Genomic DNA, 20,613 nt, shown 5'->3' with positions numbered 1-20,613 from the left:
TATTTTAAAAATGAGAGATTTCAAGTTCTTGGCTTTCCCTTAAAGATCTGATCTGGCAATGCTAGGCAGGTCCAGGAGTGCCAACACCTTCCCAGAACTGTAGGCAAGGACAGTGTGCTCTCTAGCTCACCCCCACCTGGCCAGATTTCAAACCCTGGGAACATCTGGGGTTGGGTCTTCAGCTGTGATACACAGAGTGCTCTCAAGACTCTTGGGGCAGGTGTTTTTCCCATGAACCCCTGGGTGTCTGTGAGACCCCTCCTGGGTGGGTGCTGAAACTAGGTTACACAAGGGGAACTTAGGGGCTTCACAGTGACTCGCAAGAGACTACACATGCCCTAGGCTTCTTGCTCCAGTTGCAATGAAGGTGCTCCCAGATGCTCCCACAGATGCAGTCCTTGCTAAGGGCCCACCAGCCCCAGAATCTGCAGACAGGGGAGCCTGGAAATACCTGGGCATTGTCCCAAAAAAGTAGAAGACAGGTTAGCCATCATTAACACCAAAGCTGTCACCCCAGTGTTCCCCCCAATATCCCACCTTAGACTTCAGCAAAGAACCCTTGTGAATTCCAGCATTGTTTATTGGGCACACAACGGCAGTGGGGGGCAGCGTCCCGCTGCCCCATTTTCACAATAACCAAAGTAAGGCTTGTGCACTTGCAAAGAGTAGTTGTTCCCAGATGTGAATTAGTAAGCAAAATTCAAAAGTAGAATTGGCATCTCCAAAGAATAAGATAAAAAACATTCTGTATCAAAGTTGTGATTAAAAAAATACAAAAGTTAAACCCACAGGCATAGAGGAAATGGCAATCCTGAGAACTGCCCTGAATGTCAGCCTCGAGCCTCATCTACATCCTGTAAGCAGACAAACCTGGGGAGGCCAGCACCCCTGGGGAGTGGGGGTTAGTGGGGAGCCTGCCTCCTTCCAACCTGGCACACCTCTGTGGTACCTCCAACAGTGTGTCCAGTCTCCCGCTGGGCAACATAGGGAGGACCACGGGCACAGGCACTGCAGAGTGGACACATGCTGTGCCAAGCCCTGCAGCCAGGGCACAGTGGGAAAGGCCAGCCCCAACTGCCATTTCCCAGCTTTGGCAGCTCCCAAGAAGTGGTGTTTCCCACTCACCCAGGACACTTCTATGGCCAGGCAGCAGGGTCTAGGGGCTGAGCCTGTGGTTGCTGCAGACTGGCTACCACTTGGCTCCAGGCCCTGGCTTCCAATCCTCGGTGTCCGAGGGAAAGAGCTGGTCCCACTGCCTCGGGCCAGGGATGGGAGAGGGAAGGAAAGCTGGGCCAGGCCTCTGGGATCAGATGGGGCCATTCTGAGCTGAGACCCAGCACTCAGCAGAAGCCAGGACGAGGGGCAGACAGTGTGAAAGTGGTGTCATTGTACAAGGAGGCAGCCAGGCACGAGTTGTGGGCTGTGGCAGCTGCTAGGACAACATGGACTGCTGCACAGCCTTCTGCAGAGATTGCCGTGTCACCAGCAGGCGCACCACCTCTTCCGATCGCTTTGTGAGCCGTTTCCGGGCCTGGTCATGTGTGACCATGGTCATGTCCCAGCCGTTCACCTGGCCCAGGAAGAAAACACAGCCCACCTCAGCTCCCTGCCCTCTGGGATCTGGAAGCAGAGGGCTCTGGGGGCCCTGAGTCACCCAAGCAGGCCCCCAAGCTGACATCCCAGGGCTAGGAAACACTGAGCATCACAGCAGAGGCACACAGAGAAAGCCAGCGTCCTCTGGGGGCAATACCAGCATGGGTTCCAGATCGACTTCGGTGAGTCCCTCCCTGCTGGGAGGCAAGGACAGCCCCCCACCCCCAAGTGCTTCAGACCTTCTGGCCCAAGGTCTGAAGGACTTGTTTTCCTCCTTGGGGACACCTGTTACCTGCATGATCTTGTCTCCAATCTGTAGCCCGGCAATTTCAGCAGGGCCTCCTTCAGACACTCGTGTGACGTAAATGCCCTGAAAACAGGCAGCCCAGGTCAAGTCCCATGGTCGCTGGACTGGCCCCTCATCCACAGAGCAGAACCCAGCATGGCACACTCCCAGCTGTCCCTCTGTCCCTGCCCCACAGATGTGCCAGCTCCTCCTGGGCTCGCTCTGAGCAGGACTTCCTAGGACTGGGAGGTCTACTCCGCAGCCTAGCCCTACTTATTCCCACCAGATCATTTCTTGGGCCTTCTTAGACGGTTTGAGAGACATGAGGTCTGCTCCCTCCATTCAGGCCCAGGAAGCACAGATCCACTATCTCAGGCCTCTGTACCCCACGAGGAGGTCCCAGGACCCTAGTTCCCCTCACCTTGTCTGTCTTGTCTTCTGAGAAGGGATTCTGGGAAGGATCCTGGTCAATTCCACCGCCAATGCTGAAGCCCAGAATTAAGTTCTCACCTTGACGCAGCTTGTGAATTTCAACTCTTTGCTGGCAAAGGAAAAAACAAGTTGTGGGGAGAAGGGCAGGTGAAGAGCAAACATGGTCTGTGTCCCCAGCAACAGCCTCAGGCTGCTGGGCCGACTCTGAGCCATGCCAAGTGGGGGGGTCCTCTGTAAGAATCCTGGGATGCTGGGGAGTTGAAGTTGAGAAACTGGCCACGTGGATCTACCAGTATAGCCCTCTGGCCTCAGCCTCCCCACTAACCCTTTAGTCTCAGGCACCTTAATCAACATGTGCACTAAGCTCCTCCTGGCCCAGGAGCCAGGGTGTTAACAGCTTCTATGGATGTAGGCCCATCTCTCAGGGGAGCATCTGCACAGGGCAGAAGGGGTCAGGTTCTGGAAAGATGCAGGCATGTTGAGGCAGCTCAGAGCCAGCCCTGTCAGGGAAAGACGGGATGTGCTCAGGAAGAGCAGAGATCTAACTTGCACAGAAAAGAGAGGAAGCACTTGCTGGCCAAGGGAGCAAAAGCAAAGGCTTGAAGGTGCTGTGGGTACATGTTTGCACGGCACAGGACCCAGGACTGGGAGGGTGATGACGCTGGGCCAGATAAGGAAGGCTGTGGGACGTAGCCCCATGAGACTGGTCCTGGAAAGGGGGGGAAGGGAGATCCCTAAACCCCAGGCCCTGCCCTTGTGCAGTGCAGGAACTAGAGGCATATTCTAGGGCTCTCCCATCATGCTCTGGGGCTATGGATCCCAGCTGTAACAGGCTCCTTTCAAAGTCTCAGCCAGCACCCTGCAGTCTCCAGAAGCTGGGAGCCAGACCAGATCACTCCAAAAGTGCAAAAGGTGACTTGATCTAAACCTGAGGAGATGGCACAAAGGAGGGATCATCTGCACCAGCCTTGAAGGGGTAACAAGTAGTCTGGCCACCTGACCTTGATCCTGAACCCCCCTGGAACTCTCAGGAATTAGGGAGTAGGGCAGGACATAGTCAAGTAGTCAGAGAAATGGATGTCTCACAAAGGGGGATCAGAGGCCAGGGGACATAAGCTACTTGGAAATTGAGGTCAACAGATTTGGCAACTATTCACGGAGGAGGCAAGCAAGAGGAGCGCCCGGCTACCCAGCCTGGCTGAGCACAACCATCACTCAGATGGGAACCCAAGAGGAGAAGCAGGTTGAGCTGGAGTGCCAGGGGCCATCGGGCTGGTGTCCAGAAGGCAGATGGATCTATGGTGCCAGAGTTCAGGAGAGGCTAAAACGATTTTAACATTCTCAAAATGTGGACTACGTGGAAAAGGGTAGGAACTGGGGAGGAAGCTTCCCCCATCCCATCCCCAATCCAAGACAAGAGGGAAAAGCCAGACCCCACCCACCATGTTCAGGCACATTCCTGGTGTTAGCAGAACTGGGGGTCCATGGTCCTACAGCTGTGAGGAAGGCCCTGGGCCCAGCCATGGCCTGAGGGAGGGGGAGCAGTCAGCATGATCTCTGAAGCCCACTGGACCCAAGTCCTCATGCCCAGAAGTGTGAGCTCCTCCAGCACACACCTCTGCACCCACACAAGGTCAGAAGAGAACAGGCCCATGGGCTGGGCAACAGCGCCCTGTCACTGACTTGCAGAGTGAGGTCAGGCAGCAAGGTGGCCCTCTCTGGCTCCTTGCCCACACCCTCTCTTTTCTAGCTAAAGAGCAAACCTGGCCCTTCTCTCTGGGGCAACTAGGGATCTAGAAAAGCCAGGCGGGTGCAAGCAGGGTGAAGCTTAGAACAGCTGTCAACAGGTCCAGCAATGTTTCCTCCTAGCCTGAGCCTTAGCTGGTGCCCTAAGCTCACCCTCACATGCTACTGTTATCAGTGGCTTCCCTGCCTCCACCCATCTGACTGATGGAGCTCTCCAGCACACCCATCTGAGACACCACAGCCAGTCCCGATGGCTCCAGGGCTGAGACTTTCACTTGTCCCATTGCCTGCTAGGCAGGCATTTCTTTCCATTTTCTGAAACCTCTGGGATGCCAGGCATGACCAGACAGACTTTCTGAAACTCAGCTTCCCCACCTCTGCCACGGGCTTGGCCTCCAGGCTTCATTCGACTGTGACACTGGCACCTAGGTCTGATACCCCAGTCTCCCTCCTTTGGCCTATTCTAACAGCACCCGGCACCCAAAACAAGCCAAGAGGGCGACCCGGGGTCTAGGCTGGCCCCAGAAGTTCTCCTCTGGCCTCAAGCGTCAGGCTGGGCTTCTGGACTTTATCCCAAGGGCTGAGGATCCGGGGAAAGTTGGAGAGGTAACCCGCCAATTGTATGAGCATTCACTCTGGACGGGCGGCAAGTGAGTCCGAGGAGCAAGGCTGGCCGGGAAAGGGGAAGGGGCTGCTAGGGCAGATTCCGGCCAGCCCCACCCCCCAGGTCTCCTTCCTTTGGGCGGCGGCGGGGCGCCGGCGGCGGCGTCCGGAGCGGAGGAAGCACTTCCTCATTCCAGAGGCTGCTACTCATGGCCGTCGGGGCCGGCGCCCGCCCCCTGCAGCTGCCCAGCTGGGGACACGGAGGCCCGGGAAGGGGGCGCGTTCCCAGAGTCCCACAGCTGGGGCCTTCTTCCTCCGTCCTCCTCGCCCTGGTCAACTGAAAAGAGTACACCCGTCGGCAGCAGAGCGCGCGGTCTGGCCTCCGTCCAGGGTCTCCGAGAGCTCTTGGGACCCTGCAATCTCCGTTTCGTAGCTGGGGGGAGATCGGGGCCCTGCCACGATAGAGCGGGCCCGGGAGCCCCGTCCACTGGTGTGCAGGAGCCCTGGGCTCGACGCTTCGTCAACCTGTTTAGGGTGACAGTTTGCCGCTCTGCGAAGTGGGAGCAAGCCAAGACGAGAAGAAGCCCGCGCGAGCGCACTCACCACCACGGCGGTGACCGGCTGGCCCGGGATGTAGGACATCTCGACCCCAATCTCGTAACCAACTACCGCTCGGTGAAGCCTGCAGCGAGATTCCCCGCGGCCTCGCCCTCTCTGGTTAACAAAGGCTGCCCGGCTAGGCCAGCCCCCTTATGAATAGTTAACAAACCTCCAGCCAATCGCCGGCCGGAGCGCTGCTCTGCTTTCAGAAGTCCCGGCGCGTGCGTAGAAAAGCGGGGGAGAAGGTGGAGCGTGCCTCGGGCGCCCACGGCGCAGGCGCGGGTGGGCGGGACGGGATCCGGGGGCGTGCGCAGTCTGAGCCCTCCCAGCAGCCCTCAGCGCAAGATGGCGCCGCGGGCATCTCTGCCCCTTCCTCTCTGAGGGAGTGCTAAGTGTGTCCGCCGCCGTGTTCCAGGTAACTGGGCAAGCCGGGCCAGGGAATGCAGACGTGTCGTCGCCCCTCGGCCGGCTCGAGCCCTCGGTCTTCTCTGCGTCATTTGAAGGGCTGAGACCCAGGAGGGGTTCCAGGTCTCGGAAGCTCCAGGGGGAGGGGGCGGCGTGCATCCAACTCGCCAAGCTCCGAGCGCCACTTGTAACTTGGTTTTCTCCGCAGCTCCGCGTTACTCCGCGACAAAGCTAGAGGCCGAGCCCCGGCGGGTGCGATGGCCGCGGTGGTGGCCAAGCGGGAAGGGCCGCCGTTCATCAGTGAGGCAGCCGTGCGGGGCAACGCCGCCGTCCTGGATTACTGCCGGACCTCAGTGTCAGCGCTGTCGGGGGCCACGGCCGGCATCCTCGGCCTCACCGGCCTCTACGGTTTCATCTTCTACCTGCTTGCCTCCATCCTGCTTTCCCTGCTCCTGATTCTCAAGGCGGGAAGGAGGTGGAACAAATATTTCAAATCACGAAGACCTCTCTTTACAGGAGGCCTCATCGGAGGCCTCTTCACCTACGTCCTGTTCTGGACATTCCTCTATGGCATGGTGCACGTCTACTGAAATGGGGGCAGGGGTGACTTTTTTAAAAAACCGGATCGGGAGGACTGTTGCCAGAAATTAACACCGTGTAGACTTACTGAGTTTTTAAATTGTCGAATTCGCTGCTTGTTCTGTAACGTTATAAATAATTTATATCTGAAGACGGAGAACCTGTAATATCCTTCAGATTAAATGAAGCGTGAGACACTTTGTGGAGTTCTTTCCTACCTTAAACGCATAATCTGCCATTGGTGCAAAATCGCCAAGATTTGACCCCTGGAGAACAGGAACTGGGCCACAGCCTTCTGTTACTTCCTTGCCTTTACACGTAGACCATCCAGAAGGGGCCACAGGGTCCTAGATAAGGAGAGAATTTATTATTAACATTCTAAGAACTAATAGCAGTTAATATTAAGAGTTCTCTGTATGCCAGCCATCGTGCCTTGTACTTTTTACATCCATTGTCTCATTTAATTCTAGCAATAACCTTATGGAGTAGATGCTATTATTAACTCCCTGTTGACGAGGAACCTGAGACTCAGAGGAGGCACATCTGGGAAGAGACAGCCAGAATTCAAATACAGGTCTCTTAATTTGTTTTATTTATTGATTTATTTTTGAGTTGGAGTCTCTGTTATCTGAATTAGAGTGTAGTGGCACACTGATGGCTACCACAGCCTTGACCTGCTGGGCTCAGATGATCCTTCCGCCTCAGCCTTCCAAATAGCTGGAACTACAGGCACTCACAACCATGCCTGGCTAATTTTTTATTTATTGTAGAGATGAGGTCTCGCCAAGTTGCCCAGGCTTTTCTCGAACCCATGGGCTCAGGCAGTCCTCTCACCTCAGCCTCCCAAAGTGCTGGGATTACAGGCCTGAGCGACTGCACCCAGCCTGTTGATTTGCTTTTGCTGTATTGGCTGAGTGTACCTTTTCACAGCCCAGCATTCCCTCTTGCTCACCACTACTTCCAGGCATGAAGGGTATCATTTCCATTTCATTACATCTAGTCACAGTTAGCAGTCTTTTCCATAAGAGAGTAAAATCAAGATTTTTGTAGGATATGTCTAGTGAAGATTAAACATGTTTTTTGGCATTTAAGCTACACTTTTTGTTTGTCTCGGGTATAATCACCTCTGTCTACATGCTAATCCATGATTCTTGTCAAGATTATTTTAGAATAAAACACATGTTTGAAAAGTATTGCATTAGAATTATTGTTATGAATATGTTGCTCATGGAATTTATAGTCTGAGAAGACCAGCATTACTTAATTTCACAAATATTTAAATTACGGGTCCAGGTGCAGTGGCTCGTGCCTATAATCCCAGCACTTAGGGAGACTGAGACAGTAGGATTACTTGACCCCAGGAGTTCAAGACCAGCCTAGGCAACATAATGAGACCTCATCTCTACAAAAAAAAAAAAAAGATAAGCTGGACACGGTAGTGCACACCTGTAGTCCTAGCTACTTGGGAGACTGAGGCAGAAGGATCGTATGAGCCCAGGAGGTCGAGGCTGCAGTGAGCTGTGATGGTGCCACTGCACTGCAACCTGAATGACAGCATGAGACCTCAATTCTAAATATGTTAAGTGCTATGAAGAGAGTACAAAGGAAACCCCAAACCTAACCCAGGTTGGGGGTTAAGCAAGCTTCTTTGAGGAAATAACATTACATCTGAGACCCAAGGTTTGAATAACATAGTCAAGTAAAGTACAGGAAAGCATATGTGTGAAGGCCATGGGCAGGAAGGAGTGTGACCAGCATCTGGAAAGTGAGAGAAGAGGCCATAGTGGGGAGCTTGGCCTTAATTCTAAGAACAACTGAAGTCTTTGGAAGATTTTAGTCCAAAGTGATATGATCAGATTTGGATTTTTTTGAAAGAATCAATTTTAGATTGGCAGAGGGCCTAAGAGCTTGAATCCAGGTCCTCTTTTTTATGGATCATAGGTAGCCCATGGCCAATAATGGAAATGGATCTGGGACCCAGAACTTCTGAATTCCATTTTGAGTTCAGAACCACATGCTTACACATGAAGCCAAGAAGTGGAGGCCACAGCTTTGCCTCTCTCTCCCAGTGACCTCCCAAGGAGACCTTTTTCTGCCCACCCCTGAAGATCCTCTCATTCATGGTTTGCACACCTCAGTCCTCTCTCGGGCCCTTCTGTGAGAGGGAAGGGTTCACTCTTGATGCAGAGTAAGGAAGAAGCAGAGGGGGTTCTACTGGTACAAGAGGAGGGAAAGAAAGGGGGATAAATGAGCTGATTTACTTAACCATTTCACTATTTGGGAAGTGTGTGTGTTTGAAATGTTCGAGTTTGAATGCAATGAGTGTCTTCACCTTTTTGTCATTTTGAGGGGATTTAATAAGCTCCTAGGGCAAAATATAAAAACTAGTCTTTTAATGTTTGCTCATTTAAAGAGTGTACCTACTTTATTTATTTAGATTTGGAGTCTCACTCTGTTATGCAGGCTAGAGTGCAGTGACACACTCACGGCCACCCCAGCGTCAACCTGCTAGGCGCTGGCGATCCTTCCACCTCAGCCTTCCAAATAGCGGGAACTACAGGTGCGCACTACCACGCCCAGCTGATTTTTTATTTATTGTTTACTGATTTTTTATTTAGAGAGACGAGATCTCACTAAGTTGCCCGGGCTGGTCTTGAACCCAAAGGCTCAGGCAAGTTTCCATACTTTTACTTGAATTTCTTTGCAAAACGAGGAACATAATATATTGCTTACCAATCAGTTCTTGTGTCTGTCTTATATTTTTTTCTCTAAAACACAGAAATTTTCATGAAGACATGAAAAAGAAATCAGGCCACGTTTGAAATTGATGGCATTTATTGTTTTATAACCAAATAAAAATCAGAGAATACATATATTGGTCAGGTCCCAGAAAGTGTCTGCCATCTCCCTCCCCCCTCCCTTAATTCTGTGTACTGACCTAAGGGGAAAAAGCTGGCAGAAAAGTACTGTCTTTTAGCAAGAAAACGTTTTTGGATCCACTGGAGAGTATGCTCTGAGGAAAGTCATGTCACTTGTGGAGGTGGGAGGTTGGGACCAAGTGGAGCCCTTTTCTAGACATGCAAGTGGGACAATTTAGGAACTCTACTGTAGTCCTTAGCTGAGTGAGTGCTCAAGAACCCTTAGAAGTCACATTTTCCCTTTACTACTGGTTCCCTAGTGGGGCAGCCACTGAAAAAGGAAGAATTGATGGAGGTGTGGTGGGGGAGGAGACGGGGACACAGCCATGATTGGTCAGTCCTGATGACCCAGCATCAGAAGTGGAGGGCATTTCACTCTTTCATGGCTCATCCCCATGATGTCACATTGATAGCACCCGAAGTACAAAGTTCTCATTGGCCAGCATTCTGGTACTCCCAAAAGCACAGGCTAACTCAATACTAGCAGCCAGGTTTAGGCTAGGGCCTGAACACAAGCACAGGCCATGTATCTGAATAGAGAGGAGTTCCTGAGAGGATGGCACTCTCATCTCCATGAGGCAACCAGTGCCCAGAGACAAAAGGGTTTGCCCATGTTGGAAGAGTGCTCAAGCTCTGCTTCACTCCCCTCACTGAAACGCCAGTTTCCATAAGTGATGAACCTCCAGCTCTTGCACCAGGGTTATGCAGAAGAAAGGTGGGGAGCAGAGGGCTGTATGCAGAGCAAGGAACCTTTGGCAGAGTGTGCAACGCCGTCCAGAAACTGCAACGGGACCACTGATAATTCTGAGCACAGGGCCCTGAGTGCAGGAGGAAGACCCCCTGGAAGGCTTTACTGGTCTTGAAGAAAAATTGAATGACTCCTCCAAGAAAGTAAAGTTTAGGCCAGGTATGGTGGCTCACACCTATAATCCCAGCACTTTGGGAGGCCGAGGTGAGAGGATTGCCTGAGCCCACTGGTTTGAAACCAGCCTGGGCAACTTGGTGAGACCTCATCTCTACCATAAATCAAAAAATTAGCTGGGCATGGTGGCACATGCCTGTGGTCCCAGCTACTTGGAAGGCTAGGGTGGAAGGATCACCTGAGCCCAGCAGGTTGAGGCTGCAGTGACTGTGAGCATGCCACTGCACTCCAGCCTGGCCAACAGAGTGAGACTCCAACTCAAAAATAAATAAATAAATAAAGCTTACTGGGGCAATACTTAGAATTAAAGACAACTTGATTAAAAGTGCCAGGCATGGTGGCTCACACTTGTAATCCCAGCACTTTGGGAGGCAGAGGCAAGAGGATTGCCTGAATCCGAGGGTTAGAGACCAGCCTGGGCAACTTGGCAAGACCTTGTCTCTACAATAAATCAAAAAATTAGCCTAGTGTGGTGGCACACGCCTGTAGTTTCAGCTACTTGGGAGGCTTAGGCAGAAGGATTGTCTGAGCCCAGCAGGTTGAGGCTGCAGTGGCCATGACCATGCCACTGCACTCCAGCCTAGGTGAACAGAGTAAGACTCCAACTCAAAACAATAAAAAAGAAAGCCTCACAAAACCTGCTCCAATCGGCTATATCTATCTGGTGTCTTGGTTGCTCCTTCCCATGTCAAAGCATTTCTACACATGGGATAGATACCCTTACCTGCAATGCTTTCCCCATCACCTAGTTAGGCTGCTATTCCCTTTCAGATTTCCACTCGATGTCACTTCCTTGAGGAAACCTCTGGCTACTCCTGGTTGGACCCTCAAGCACCCTCTTCAGGCTGTGATGACAGGCATGCTCCTTGGTTAAGGTCAACTCCAGCTGAACTGGAAGCACTTGAGGGTAGGGGCCACCTATATTGCTCACTTTTGTATTACCAGTGTTTAGTCTGACATCTGACACATCATAGGTACTCAAGAAATATTTACTGGCCAAATGAATCAATAACTGCAGGAAGACTTCTTCATTCCAATATAAAACAAACAGTACGACTGTTCCCCGGTTCTCTGGCTGCTGCCAAGTCATTTCAAAATCTGGTTGAAAGAAACCAGACCAAGTCCTAAGCAGCCATGACCTCTGCCTTTTTTGCCTGCTCCCAGTCATAAAGATGACACACTAGATTATAAAGTCCAAGGGTCTGTGCTAGTGAGGAAGGGAAACACTTAAGTGGATCGTCCAGATTTTCACTTTCTATTCAGAGAGTAAGTTGGACTTGGTGACAGGTTCCCAGACAACCCAGAGTGAGGAAGCTGCTGGGGACAACCCAGAGTGAGGAAGCTGCTGGGTTTTTGTGCTGGGGACCCTGTCCCAGAGGCAGCCTCACAAGGGACCCTCTTCAAAGGCCCCAGTGGATGGATACTCACCGCCCCCTTCTGTGTGCAGAGGGAACACTTTGGGCTGCCTGAGCCAGGGCAGTGCTGGAGGGCTTTTCTGCCACAAACAATGGTGAGTGGCGAGCTCTGGGTTTCTCACCTTGCATTACACAGGGACGACTCAGATGCAGTGGGATAGGGTGAAGAGAGCTAGGCCAGCTCCCTAAGCCCAATAGTTAAGTGCATTTCATGCCTGTTTCCAACAGAGAAGGTCCATTTTCTTAGTGGGTGTGTAATCAAGTGGATTCTCAGCCCCTTGAAATTTTGACACCGGCTGCTACAGGAGAACAGGGGCGGGAGGGTTGCTTTTCATTGTCTATTCTTTTGCACCTTCTAAATGTTGAATCAATATCATCTAGTCAAAAACATTTTAATTTGAATAAACTGATAATACTTTGAATAAATTGAATACTACTACTTTCGGGGTGGGAGAGGGATCCTCTTGGTCTCAAGGTGGCATATGAGTGAGTCTGACCTAGAAATTGGCTGACCATCCACCAGAGCTGGCCTTCTTTTCCCTCAGAACCAGGGCTTCTCAAACACTACTGTGCATGCAAACCACCTCCGGATCTTGCCGACATGCAGGTTCTGATTTAGAAGGGCAAGAAAAGGGCCTGAGACTCCAATTTTTTTTTTTCTTTTTTCTTTGAGTCAGGGTCTCGCTTTGTTGCTCAGGCTGAAGTGCAGTGACACAATGATGGCGCACCGCAGCCTCTACCTCCTGGGCTCAGGGCAATTCTTCTGTTTCAGCCTTCCAAGCAGCTGGTACTACAAGTATGTGCCACCACACCCAGCTAATTTTATTATTTTTGAAGAGATAAGGTCTCACTATGGTACCCAGGCTGGTCTAGAACTCCTGGGCTCGAGTAATCCTCTCACCTCAGCCTCCCAAAGTGCTGAGATTACAGGTGTGAGCCACCGTTCCCGGAGAGACTCTGCATTTCTAACAGACTCCCAGATGATAGGGTGTTTCTGGTCCCTGGATCCTACTTTAAATAGCAAGGCTCTACAGCCTCAGAGGGAGGGTGCCACTGAGAGTTCTGCAGAGTGGGGTGGACCTGGTGTGGAAAGCTGGAGGGGGTGATGGGGGGATTTGAGAGCCCCCCTAATAAATGTCCACACCTACTCAGTGAGCACAATGCTTCATCTCTTAGCACTTCAGACCAGGCCCCTGAGAAGAGAGCAAGGGAAGCCAGTAAGGACATCTACCCGCAGAGCAGCAAGAGCCAAACCACACAGACAAATGCATCTCCCATCTGGGCAAGACAATACTCCCTGAGCTTCCCAAGGCTGGGGGTAGTCAGATGGAGCAGAGGCCTCCTTGCCTCCGCTTCCCCATCTTACCTAGAATCCCTTGGAGTTGGCCTCTTCCCTTAAGGGCCAACTGCCTCCTGACTGGTCCAGTCCTTTCCTGGTTGCCTCCTTGGCCACCTTTAAATTTTATCCCTGGGGGCAAGGCCAAATATCCCCTTGGATGCTGTCCAAGAGCTTTCTCTAGTGGATTTGTGAAATTCCACTAGAGGCTAGAGGAAGGCGGAGTGGCTGGGTCTGGCTGTGATGTCTCTGTTGACTGTGGACAAGTTAAACATGTGCCCCTCTCCCTGAGGGCAGGTGAGTGTTGAAGCGTCTCTGGTAGGGCCCAGCACGCAGCATGCACATGTCATGAATGAATGAATGATGTCCAACCAGGTTCTCAGAGAAAATCAAAACACTCTGGTTCCACTCAGACCCCTGGCCTGCCCCCCTCCCCTTCCCTGGGTGCCTCCTCCAGGGCTTCATCATCTGAGCCACTCGGACTATTAGGGGGCTGCCCTCCTCACACAGAGAACAGTTAGTAGCAAGATCCCAAAGCGCAGGAGAGACAGCAATGCCCGGAAGCCTGTGCCTCACGCCGACACACAGACCCCTCTTCCCAGTCCAGAGCTAGGGCGGTTCTGGCCCCCACGGCTTCACTGAATCTGCTCCCAGCCACAGCCCTGGCTACGTCTTCACCATCTTCAGGGTGTGCAGCTGCTCCACATCCACCTCGGCATTCTGCAGGGAGTCAGGCCTGTGTGTGGGTGGGAGGGGAAAACGGAGGGTAAGAGGGCTGCAGGGAGCCTACAGGGGATGGGGGAGCCAGCCTCCCTAGAGGCAGCAGCCTCCACTGGCAACACAGCAGGCAGGCAGAGCACTTGGAGAGGGGTAGCCTGTCAGGTCCCAGCTACAGCCCCAACACATGGAGACACGCCGTGGAGGCCTCTGGAGTTGTAGCAGCAACTGTGGAGGCATCCGGAGCCGCGTGCAGAGCCTCCCGCAGCAACAGTTGAGACTAAGCCAGGCCACGCCAGGCAGCCGTTTTCCCAGCTTGCAGGGTATGGAGTTCAGGTGAGTGCCCAGCAAGTGACAGCTTGGGGAGCCCTGGGGGGCTTCTGGGCTCTGGGCCTACCCCTCTGGACCCCAGCCCCCGTGGCCTCCTTGCCCCACTGTTGCAGCCCCCAGCCTTGCTGCCTTTCTCTCCTCACTCCTTCCCCACCCAGGCCTAGCTCCCAACGGGAGGCCGTGTCACCAAGGAATGAGAGCTGGAGCTGGAGGAAGGGCCATCCCGGGCCAGTGCATACCCCAGGATCCCAGCCTCACTGAGCATTGTGTCCAGCTCCTGCTGGGAGGAACACAAGAAGGCAAAGCCCAGAAAGGGCCAGGCCCCTGCTCCAAGGCACTCTGCAAGGTAGGAGTGGAGCCAGCCTGGGTGCAGGCCTCCTGACTCCGCCAGGGCCCCCTCCCCACCCAGGCTGAGGTCACGTCTGCAGAAAAGGCCAGGCTGCCCTGGGCTTCTGGGCAGCCCCTGGGGCAGGGCAGCCTTAGGGCCACCTGGTGGCACAGCCACCACCCTCCCGAGATGGGGCAGCTCCAGCGTGTCCACAGAGAAGAGGGGTTTAAGGGAGTAATAGGATGGGAGCTAGGGGGTGAGGTGCCAGAGAGTGCAGAATAACTCCATGGAGAAGAAAGGCGTGCTAGAGATACACTGCCTGGATTCAAATCCCAGCTCTGCAGTTTATGAGCTGTGTGACTTGAACAAGTCACTTAGCCTTCTTGTGCCTCAGGTACCTCATTAGTAAAATAGGAAATATCAGTGTCCGCCTCGTTGTTTAAATGAGTTAATATACACAAAGAGCCTAGAGGCATGCCAGGCGGAGAGTAAGTGCTATGTAAACAAGAAAACTTAACACCAGAACACCAAAGAGGCACAGATACAGCTGTCCGGGGCCTTGGGAGCTAATGGGAATCATGTGGAAGCTGAAGTACCAGCCTTCCCTCCCCCAGGGCTTGGACAATCTTTCCCAAGTACTGGACGTCCTGTCTCGGGTCAGGTTACCAGAGAACAGAGGGGCCCGCCGGGGCCACAAGGCATGAGGTGCCTGAGTGAGGCCCCTCTCCGCAGGATGCCCACTCTGCAGGACCCCCTGTCTGCAGGATGCTCTCTCTGCAGGATCTAGTTCTCAGGCTCTCTGCCCAGCAGCCCCTCACCTGCTGGGCTCAAGGAGCTGTGGGTACACATGGCCATTCCCCTTCTGGCCGCCGCTTCCATGCTGTTCCTTAGGCTGCTCCTGCGTGTCCGGCAACCCCAGCAGCCCCGGCCCGGATGTGAGCTGCTCCGATAGCCCCAGCCCCTCTGCCTCGTCCTCAGCCTCCTGGGAACTGTCCTCCAGGCCCCTGGTCAGGATAGAATCTGTTAACCTGATAGCCCTGCAGGGCACCTCCCTGGGAGACTGGTGAGATGGGCCTTAAAGATCGCTGGCCCAGCAGGCCACCACCCTGGCTCCTCCAGCAGCTCAGTCTGGGCCGAGGCTGCAGTTGGGGCTCAGTCTGCAGCAGCCAGGGTCAGGATTCAGGGTGCAGCCTATAACCCAGAGCTGGGGTACAGGCTGTGGCTGGAGTTCAATCAAGGTAAATGACACAGCTAGACCCCCACACCCATCACCCCGAGCCGTGGTAGGGCTGAGGGAGTGCTGAAGTGCCCGTCCCAGTTCCCCACTCTGATCCCTGCTCCTCCAGAAAGACTTCCTCAAGGGCCAGGGCCCCTTTCCCCTTCCAGCCCACCCACCCATAGACATCAGGATTTCCTGCACACACACACACATGCACACACATACACACACAGCCAAGCCCCAGGTCCAAGAAACCCCGGAAAGAGGCCGCTATAGTAGAAAAAAGCAAAAATCCCATTTTTTTCCTTCCTTTATCACTCCAGCTTCCCTCAACCCCAGCCCACTAGGACCACCATGTCTACGAATCCTGAAACAGAAGTGCTAGAAGGTGCTCACACCTGTAATCCTAGCACTTTGGGAGGATGAGACAAGAGGACTGCCTGAGCCCAGGAGTTCGAGACCAGCCTAGGCAACATAGAGAGACCTCATCTCTACAAAGTCAGCCAGATGTGGTGGCAGATGTATACTCAGGAAGCTGGGGTGGAAGGATCGCCTGAGTGCAGGAAGTTGAAGCTGCAGTGAGCTGTGATCATGCACTCTAGCCTGGGTGACATAGTGAAACTCCAATGCAAAACAAAAAACAAAAAAAAATGCTAGAAGATACCATATGTAAACCAGCTCTTTCATCTCCCAGATAGAGAAACCAAAGCTCAAGGAGGCCTGGGACTTGTCCAAAGTCACGTGATGGGACAGAGGCAGAGCCTGTAGACCAGGTCTCCTGCCCTGTGGCCTGTGGTGGCCTCTTTTTCGACCACTGCTCTGAGGCTGAATCCAGTTCTGTAGCACTTACAACATTCCACCTCCCAGGCCCTTCAGCCCCCGCCACCACACTCCAAATACCAATGTCAATGAGGGTAAAGGTTCAAGCCCCCACAGGGCTCCCTCTGGGCAGTTAAGAAGGAAGCATAACTGACCTCACTTCCTCGTACTTCTTGTCACGGTAAAACTCGCTCTTTTTGATGAGGTAGATGAGTACCAGATCGCAGAAGAAAGCCCCCTGAAAAAGAGTTGGGGACCTCATAGACTTCTGAGAGCACTGGCACTTCACACCTTTTGATCCTGCAACAACCTGTTAAGAGGCATCATTGTCCCCACTTAATAGATGAGGGAACTGGGCTCAGAAAGAAGTACGCTTAGCAAGGCATGGTGGCTCAGGCCTGTAATCCCAGCACTTTGGGAGGTAGAGGTGGGAGAACTGCCTGAGCCCAGGGGTTTGAGAACAGCTGGGCCAACGTGGCAAGACTTTGTCTCTACAATAAATCAAAAAATTAGCTGGGTATGGTGGCGTGCACCTGTAGTCCTAGCTATTTGGAAGCCTGAGGCAGAAGGATCCCCTGAGCTCAGCAGATCGAGGCTACGGTGGCTGTGAGTGTGCCACTGCACTCCAGCCTAGGTGACTGAGTGAGATTCCAACTAAAAAAAAAGATAAGAAAAGAAAGGGGCACCCTTGTCTAAGGTCACAAAGCTGGTCATGGTAGAGCCAAAGTTAGGCTGGAGCACCCACCTGATCCCACAGGCCAAGCACCCATCCCACCCATGCAGTACTACAGGCCAAAGCAGTAACTCTATCATGGATGCTAATTCACTATGCTGACCCTGATTAACCCTAGTTCTGGGAATGCCTCTAAGATTCCATTTTACCTACTGTTCCTCCTATAAGAGCATGTACTTACTATAAATCCTACCCTTAGGTCAAACCAACCTAAACTATAAATCCTGCCCTTAGGCACACTCACATAGCATTCCTACCTTTCTCTACAAGTGTCCTCCACATTCCTTCCCTACAGTATATAGGCCCGGGTTGGGGGGGGCGGTGATGGTGCAGGGATCTCGGCCACCAGAACAGCATGGCTTCTGTCCGGAAGTCCCTACTAAATGCTTGTTTCTGAGAAACTGAATCTGTCAGCCTCTTGGCTTCCTCAGACTTTGGGGGTTGGAGTGCATAGGCCTGCCCACTGCAGAACGCCAGACGCTGTCCATTCATTCCTCCAACACATGCCTGCTGGGCACCCACTACATGCCAGGGACTGCCTTGGGGTGCAGGGAGGACAGGGACAACAGGGACCTTCTGGGGACTCTCCCTCTGGTGAGGAGACAGGCATGTAAGTCATGAAAAGGACAGGACTTGACTCAGCCTGGAGAGAGTCACCAGGCTGAGTCTTAATGACTGACAGAAAAAGCCTGGGAAAGACATTTCAGAGGAAGGACGGCTTGTCATGCCTGGGAAATGCCACGGGCCTGTGAAGAAAGAGCCAGAAACACTCTGTGAATGGGCACTGCTTAGAATGTTTCCAAGGCATTCGGCGGGGGGGGGGGGGGGGGGGGGGGGGGCACTAGGCCAGAATCGGTACATTTTAGAAAGATCCTTCTGGTAATCAGTGACGGACTGGGGGCGGAGGTTCTGAACCTAACCCACAAGGATGCTATGGCAGCGGTCAGGAAAGATGACAAGCCCTAAGCTACCTGAGCTACCCCTGCTCAGACCACCTCACACCTGAGCACAGGCACTTCAGACCAGTGCAGGTTGTGCAAAGGCCCATCTCCTCCACTAGAGGGCAACCCCTCCCTCCGCACAGGGTCTGCGGTGGGGGCCTTGAATGAGGAGGAGGGTGGAGGCGGGGAGGGGTTGACGGATGGGCCAACGGGAACCTGGTCGTCCCACCTGGGCGCTGCACACCTTATCCCCTAGATGCCAAGAATGTTATTTATAATTTCTTCGTTCCACAGCGAACACCCTCCGCCCAGCCTCCGCAACCACCTCCTCCTGAACCATTTCCTTCACTTCCCAGATGCCCTGTGTTCCAACTCTACTCACATCACAAGAAAGGGATGATTGGAGGCAGGCCCCTCTCCGAGAAAGTGACACAAACATCCAGGGGTCCCTAGCAGTGAGTCTGCAGTTAAGAATCCATCTGCAGCCGGGCTTGGTGACTCAGCCTGTAATCCCGCGCCTTTGGGAGGCTGAGGTGAGTGGATTGCCTGAGCCTGCGGGTTCGAGACCCGCCTGGGCAGCGAGACCTCATCTCAACAATAAAATCACAAAATCAGCTGGGCGTAGTAGCGCATGCCTGTAATTCCGGCTACTTAGAAGGCTGAGGCGGAAGGATCGCCGGAGCCCAGCAGGTCGAGGCTGCGGTGGCCGGGAGCCCCGGCCACTGCACTCCAGTCTGGGTGACAGAGTGAGACTCCAACTCAAAAAAAAAAAAAAAAAGAATCCATCTGCGTCTCACCTCTCAGGGACATGGACTTTTGAGTCCTGCTAAAGGACACCGTTTTCCTGGCTTCCACAAAAGTCAGCACTAGGTCCTGAAGGAATCCTTCAATGGGGCTGTTTTGGATGTATAGGAAGAGGAATGGGGGAAGAGTCTGCCAGAAACCATGGAAAAGGACTTGCTGGAATGGACACAAGTCACCCGATGACAACCCTGTGTCTTTAAGAAATTTCCAGAGGCCAGCACCAAAGGAGGCCAAGGCAGGAGGACTGCTTAAGCCCAAGAGTTCAAGACCAGCCTGGACAATGTAATGAGACCTTGTCTCTACAAAAAAAAATAATAATAATAATAGGCAGGTGTGGTGGCATGTGCCTGTAAGTCCCAGCTACTCAGAAGACTCGGAAGAATCTCCTGAGCCCAGAGGTTTGAAGTTGCAGTGAGCTGTGATTGTGTACTCCAGCCTGGGCGACAGAGTGAGACTCTGACCAAAAAGAAGAAAGAAAAAGGAAAGAAACATCCAGAAGTACAAAGGGACACGAAGAAAACCCTTCCCTGCCTCAGCCACCACCTCCTCTCCTGTGAGTGCCTCCAGCCCGGCAGAAGGGCCACCTCTCAGAAAGGATTACAGGGCTGCCTTCCCTGCCTCTGATCCTTTTAGCCCAGTGGGTCTCAGCCAGGGTGATTTTTCTCCCCAGGAGACATTTTGGGTCATCGCAGCTGCAGGGAAGGTGCCTCTGGAATCTGGGGGGTAGAAGCCAGGAATGCTCTTAAACATCCCACTACACCCTGGGGAGCCCTCTGTGCATGGCAGGATGTGCTCTTAAACACATCAAAGAATTATCTGGCCCACAATGTCGATGGTACCAAGGTTAAGAAACCCTGTCTATAACCTAATCCTGCCCTTTTTTAGCAGAAGTGGAGTTGAAGACTTTGGAAGTGCAGGAGCTGACCTGGGATCCCAGGGAAATCCCAGGCCACGCCTCAGCTAGGAAGGGACCCAAAACCCACCCGCAGCTCCAGAACTCCAGGCAGATGCATCTGAGGGCTCCGAAAAGAGAAACTTGGACTGCTGCTGCCACCTGGGGGCAACTGGCAGGGCGTGAAATCCCAGAAAGCCCTCTTCATCCACATGCACTCTCATCTCACCAGCTCCTGATCTTTCTGGAACAGTGGGAGGACACAGTCCCCCTGGGCAGTTACCTCCCTCTCCCTGCCGGGGTAGCTGCCAGGTCAGAGGGTGGGAAGTGAGGTGGAAGGGGTGGGTACTCACAGCACCCATGAGTGCCAAGCCGGAGCCCACGTTGATGATGGTAGGAATGATGCTGAACTTCCCTGCCTGGAAGGTAGAGACAAGGTGAGTAAGGAGGCAGGTGGACAGCAGGGGGTCCGGGGCCTCTCCCCACGCCCCCACCCCACCCTGCCCAGCCTCAGATAGTAGAACCACCCCACACACCTTGCCGTTCACCATCACATCAAAGCGGATCCCATAGGCTTTCATGAGGGTACGGAACTCCACCCCAGCTGCATCTCGGTAATACTTGGCAAACCTGGGGGGACAGGTGCAGGAGGGAGGCCTCAGTCGGCCTGGCCTGGCCTGGCCTTGCCTCCTTGGCAGCACAGACCTGGATGCTCTGAGGACTCACAGGCACTCCCAGGACCCAACTCTCAGCAGCTCCAGGGGAGAGCTGTAGACCCTCTCACTGAGCCAAGTAAAAAGACTCATCCAGATCTTTAAAATTCCTGCCAGACATTCCCCAAGGAGCAAGGGTTTTCCCACTACACCCCAGGCAACTCCTGGGCCACTAAAGTGCTGATGGAATCGACCCGCAGAGAAGCCAAGCCTTGGCTTATGGAGAGAGCAGGGCAGGAAGAGACACTCTCCTCTCGCAGAGTTCCCACCTCCACCCCAACC

The 20,613-nt window shown here is 53.3% G+C and overlaps 3 protein-coding genes across 7 annotated transcripts in view; 1 reads left to right on the top strand and 2 right to left on the bottom strand.

Moving 5' to 3' along the window:
* Nucleotides 1-559: 559 nt before the first annotated feature.
* On the bottom strand, nucleotides 560-5,460 carry TAX1BP3 (Tax1 binding protein 3). Of its 4 annotated transcripts, XR_002482117.1 has the most exons (5): nucleotides 5,264-5,460; nucleotides 2,301-2,420; nucleotides 1,886-1,963; nucleotides 1,341-1,570; nucleotides 560-1,256 (listed from the first exon to the last, which is right to left on the bottom strand). XR_002482117.1 is itself a non-coding variant. In XM_008060748.2 (4 exons), exons 1-4 carry the CDS (start codon nucleotides 5,300-5,302, stop codon nucleotides 1,433-1,435), a joined length of 375 nt encoding a protein of 124 aa, XP_008058939.1. In that variant the 5' UTR covers nucleotides 5,303-5,460; the 3' UTR covers nucleotides 560-1,432. The 4 variants fall into 4 exon arrangements, 3 of the variants coding, with proteins under 3 accessions (XP_008058939.1, XP_008058940.1, XP_021569426.1); XM_008060748.2 differs by having other exon boundaries at nucleotides 560-1,570; XM_008060749.2 differs by lacking the exon at nucleotides 1,886-1,963 and having other exon boundaries at nucleotides 560-1,570; nucleotides 5,264-5,454.
* A 39-nt stretch (nucleotides 5,461-5,499) lies between these two features.
* EMC6 (ER membrane protein complex subunit 6) lies at nucleotides 5,500-6,444 on the top strand. 2 transcript variants are annotated; one of them, XM_008060747.1, is made up of 2 exons: nucleotides 5,500-5,675; nucleotides 5,874-6,444. In XM_008060747.1, exon 2 carries the CDS (start codon nucleotides 5,923-5,925, stop codon nucleotides 6,253-6,255), a length of 333 nt encoding a protein of 110 aa, XP_008058938.1. In that variant the 5' UTR covers nucleotides 5,500-5,675; nucleotides 5,874-5,922; the 3' UTR covers nucleotides 6,256-6,444. The 2 variants fall into 2 exon arrangements, with proteins under 2 accessions (XP_008058938.1, XP_021569427.1); XM_021713752.1 differs by having other exon boundaries at nucleotides 5,501-5,788.
* A 6,708-nt stretch (nucleotides 6,445-13,152) lies between these two features.
* Nucleotides 13,153-20,613, bottom strand: part of P2RX5 (purinergic receptor P2X 5) — a 14,855-nt gene continuing 7,394 nt past the window's right edge. The window contains exons 10-13 of the mRNA XM_021713755.1: nucleotides 20,155-20,248; nucleotides 16,404-16,486; nucleotides 15,029-15,214; nucleotides 13,153-13,571 (exon numbers count right to left, since the gene is read on the bottom strand). Of these exons, the coding sequence (XP_021569430.1) occupies nucleotides 13,502-13,571; nucleotides 15,029-15,214; nucleotides 16,404-16,486; nucleotides 20,155-20,248 (433 nt within the window). The 3' untranslated portion in view covers nucleotides 13,153-13,501. The remainder of the gene's footprint in view (nucleotides 13,572-15,028; nucleotides 15,215-16,403; nucleotides 16,487-20,154; nucleotides 20,249-20,613) is intronic.

Source organism: Carlito syrichta, unplaced genomic scaffold (assembly GCF_000164805.1).
Source record: "Carlito syrichta isolate Samal-C Ts95f unplaced genomic scaffold, Tarsius_syrichta-2.0.1 Scaffold304713, whole genome shotgun sequence".
NCBI lineage: Eukaryota > Metazoa > Chordata > Mammalia > Primates > Tarsiidae > Carlito > Carlito syrichta.
The sequence above is the reverse complement of the archived record's forward strand: the minus strand, read 5'-3'. Positions and strand labels throughout refer to the sequence as shown.

Bases quoted from the DNA above. Each gene is read 5' to 3' on its own strand.
- TAX1BP3 (XM_021713751.1), bottom strand. From the start codon at position 5,302: ATGTCCTACATCCCGGGCCAGCCGGTCACCGCCGTGGTG. The intron at 2,421-5,263 runs GTGAGTGCGCTC...TTCCTTTGCCAG, and splicing joins AGCCGGTCACCGCCGTGGTG to CAAAGAGTTGAAATTCACAA. The intron at 1,964-2,300 runs GTGAGGGGAACT...GCCTGTTTTCAG, and splicing joins CAGAAGACAAGACAGACAAG to GGCATTTACGTCACACGAGT.
- EMC6 (XM_008060747.1), top strand. From the start codon at position 5,923: ATGGCCGCGGTGGTGGCCAAGCGGGAAGGGCCGCCGTTCATCAGTGAG.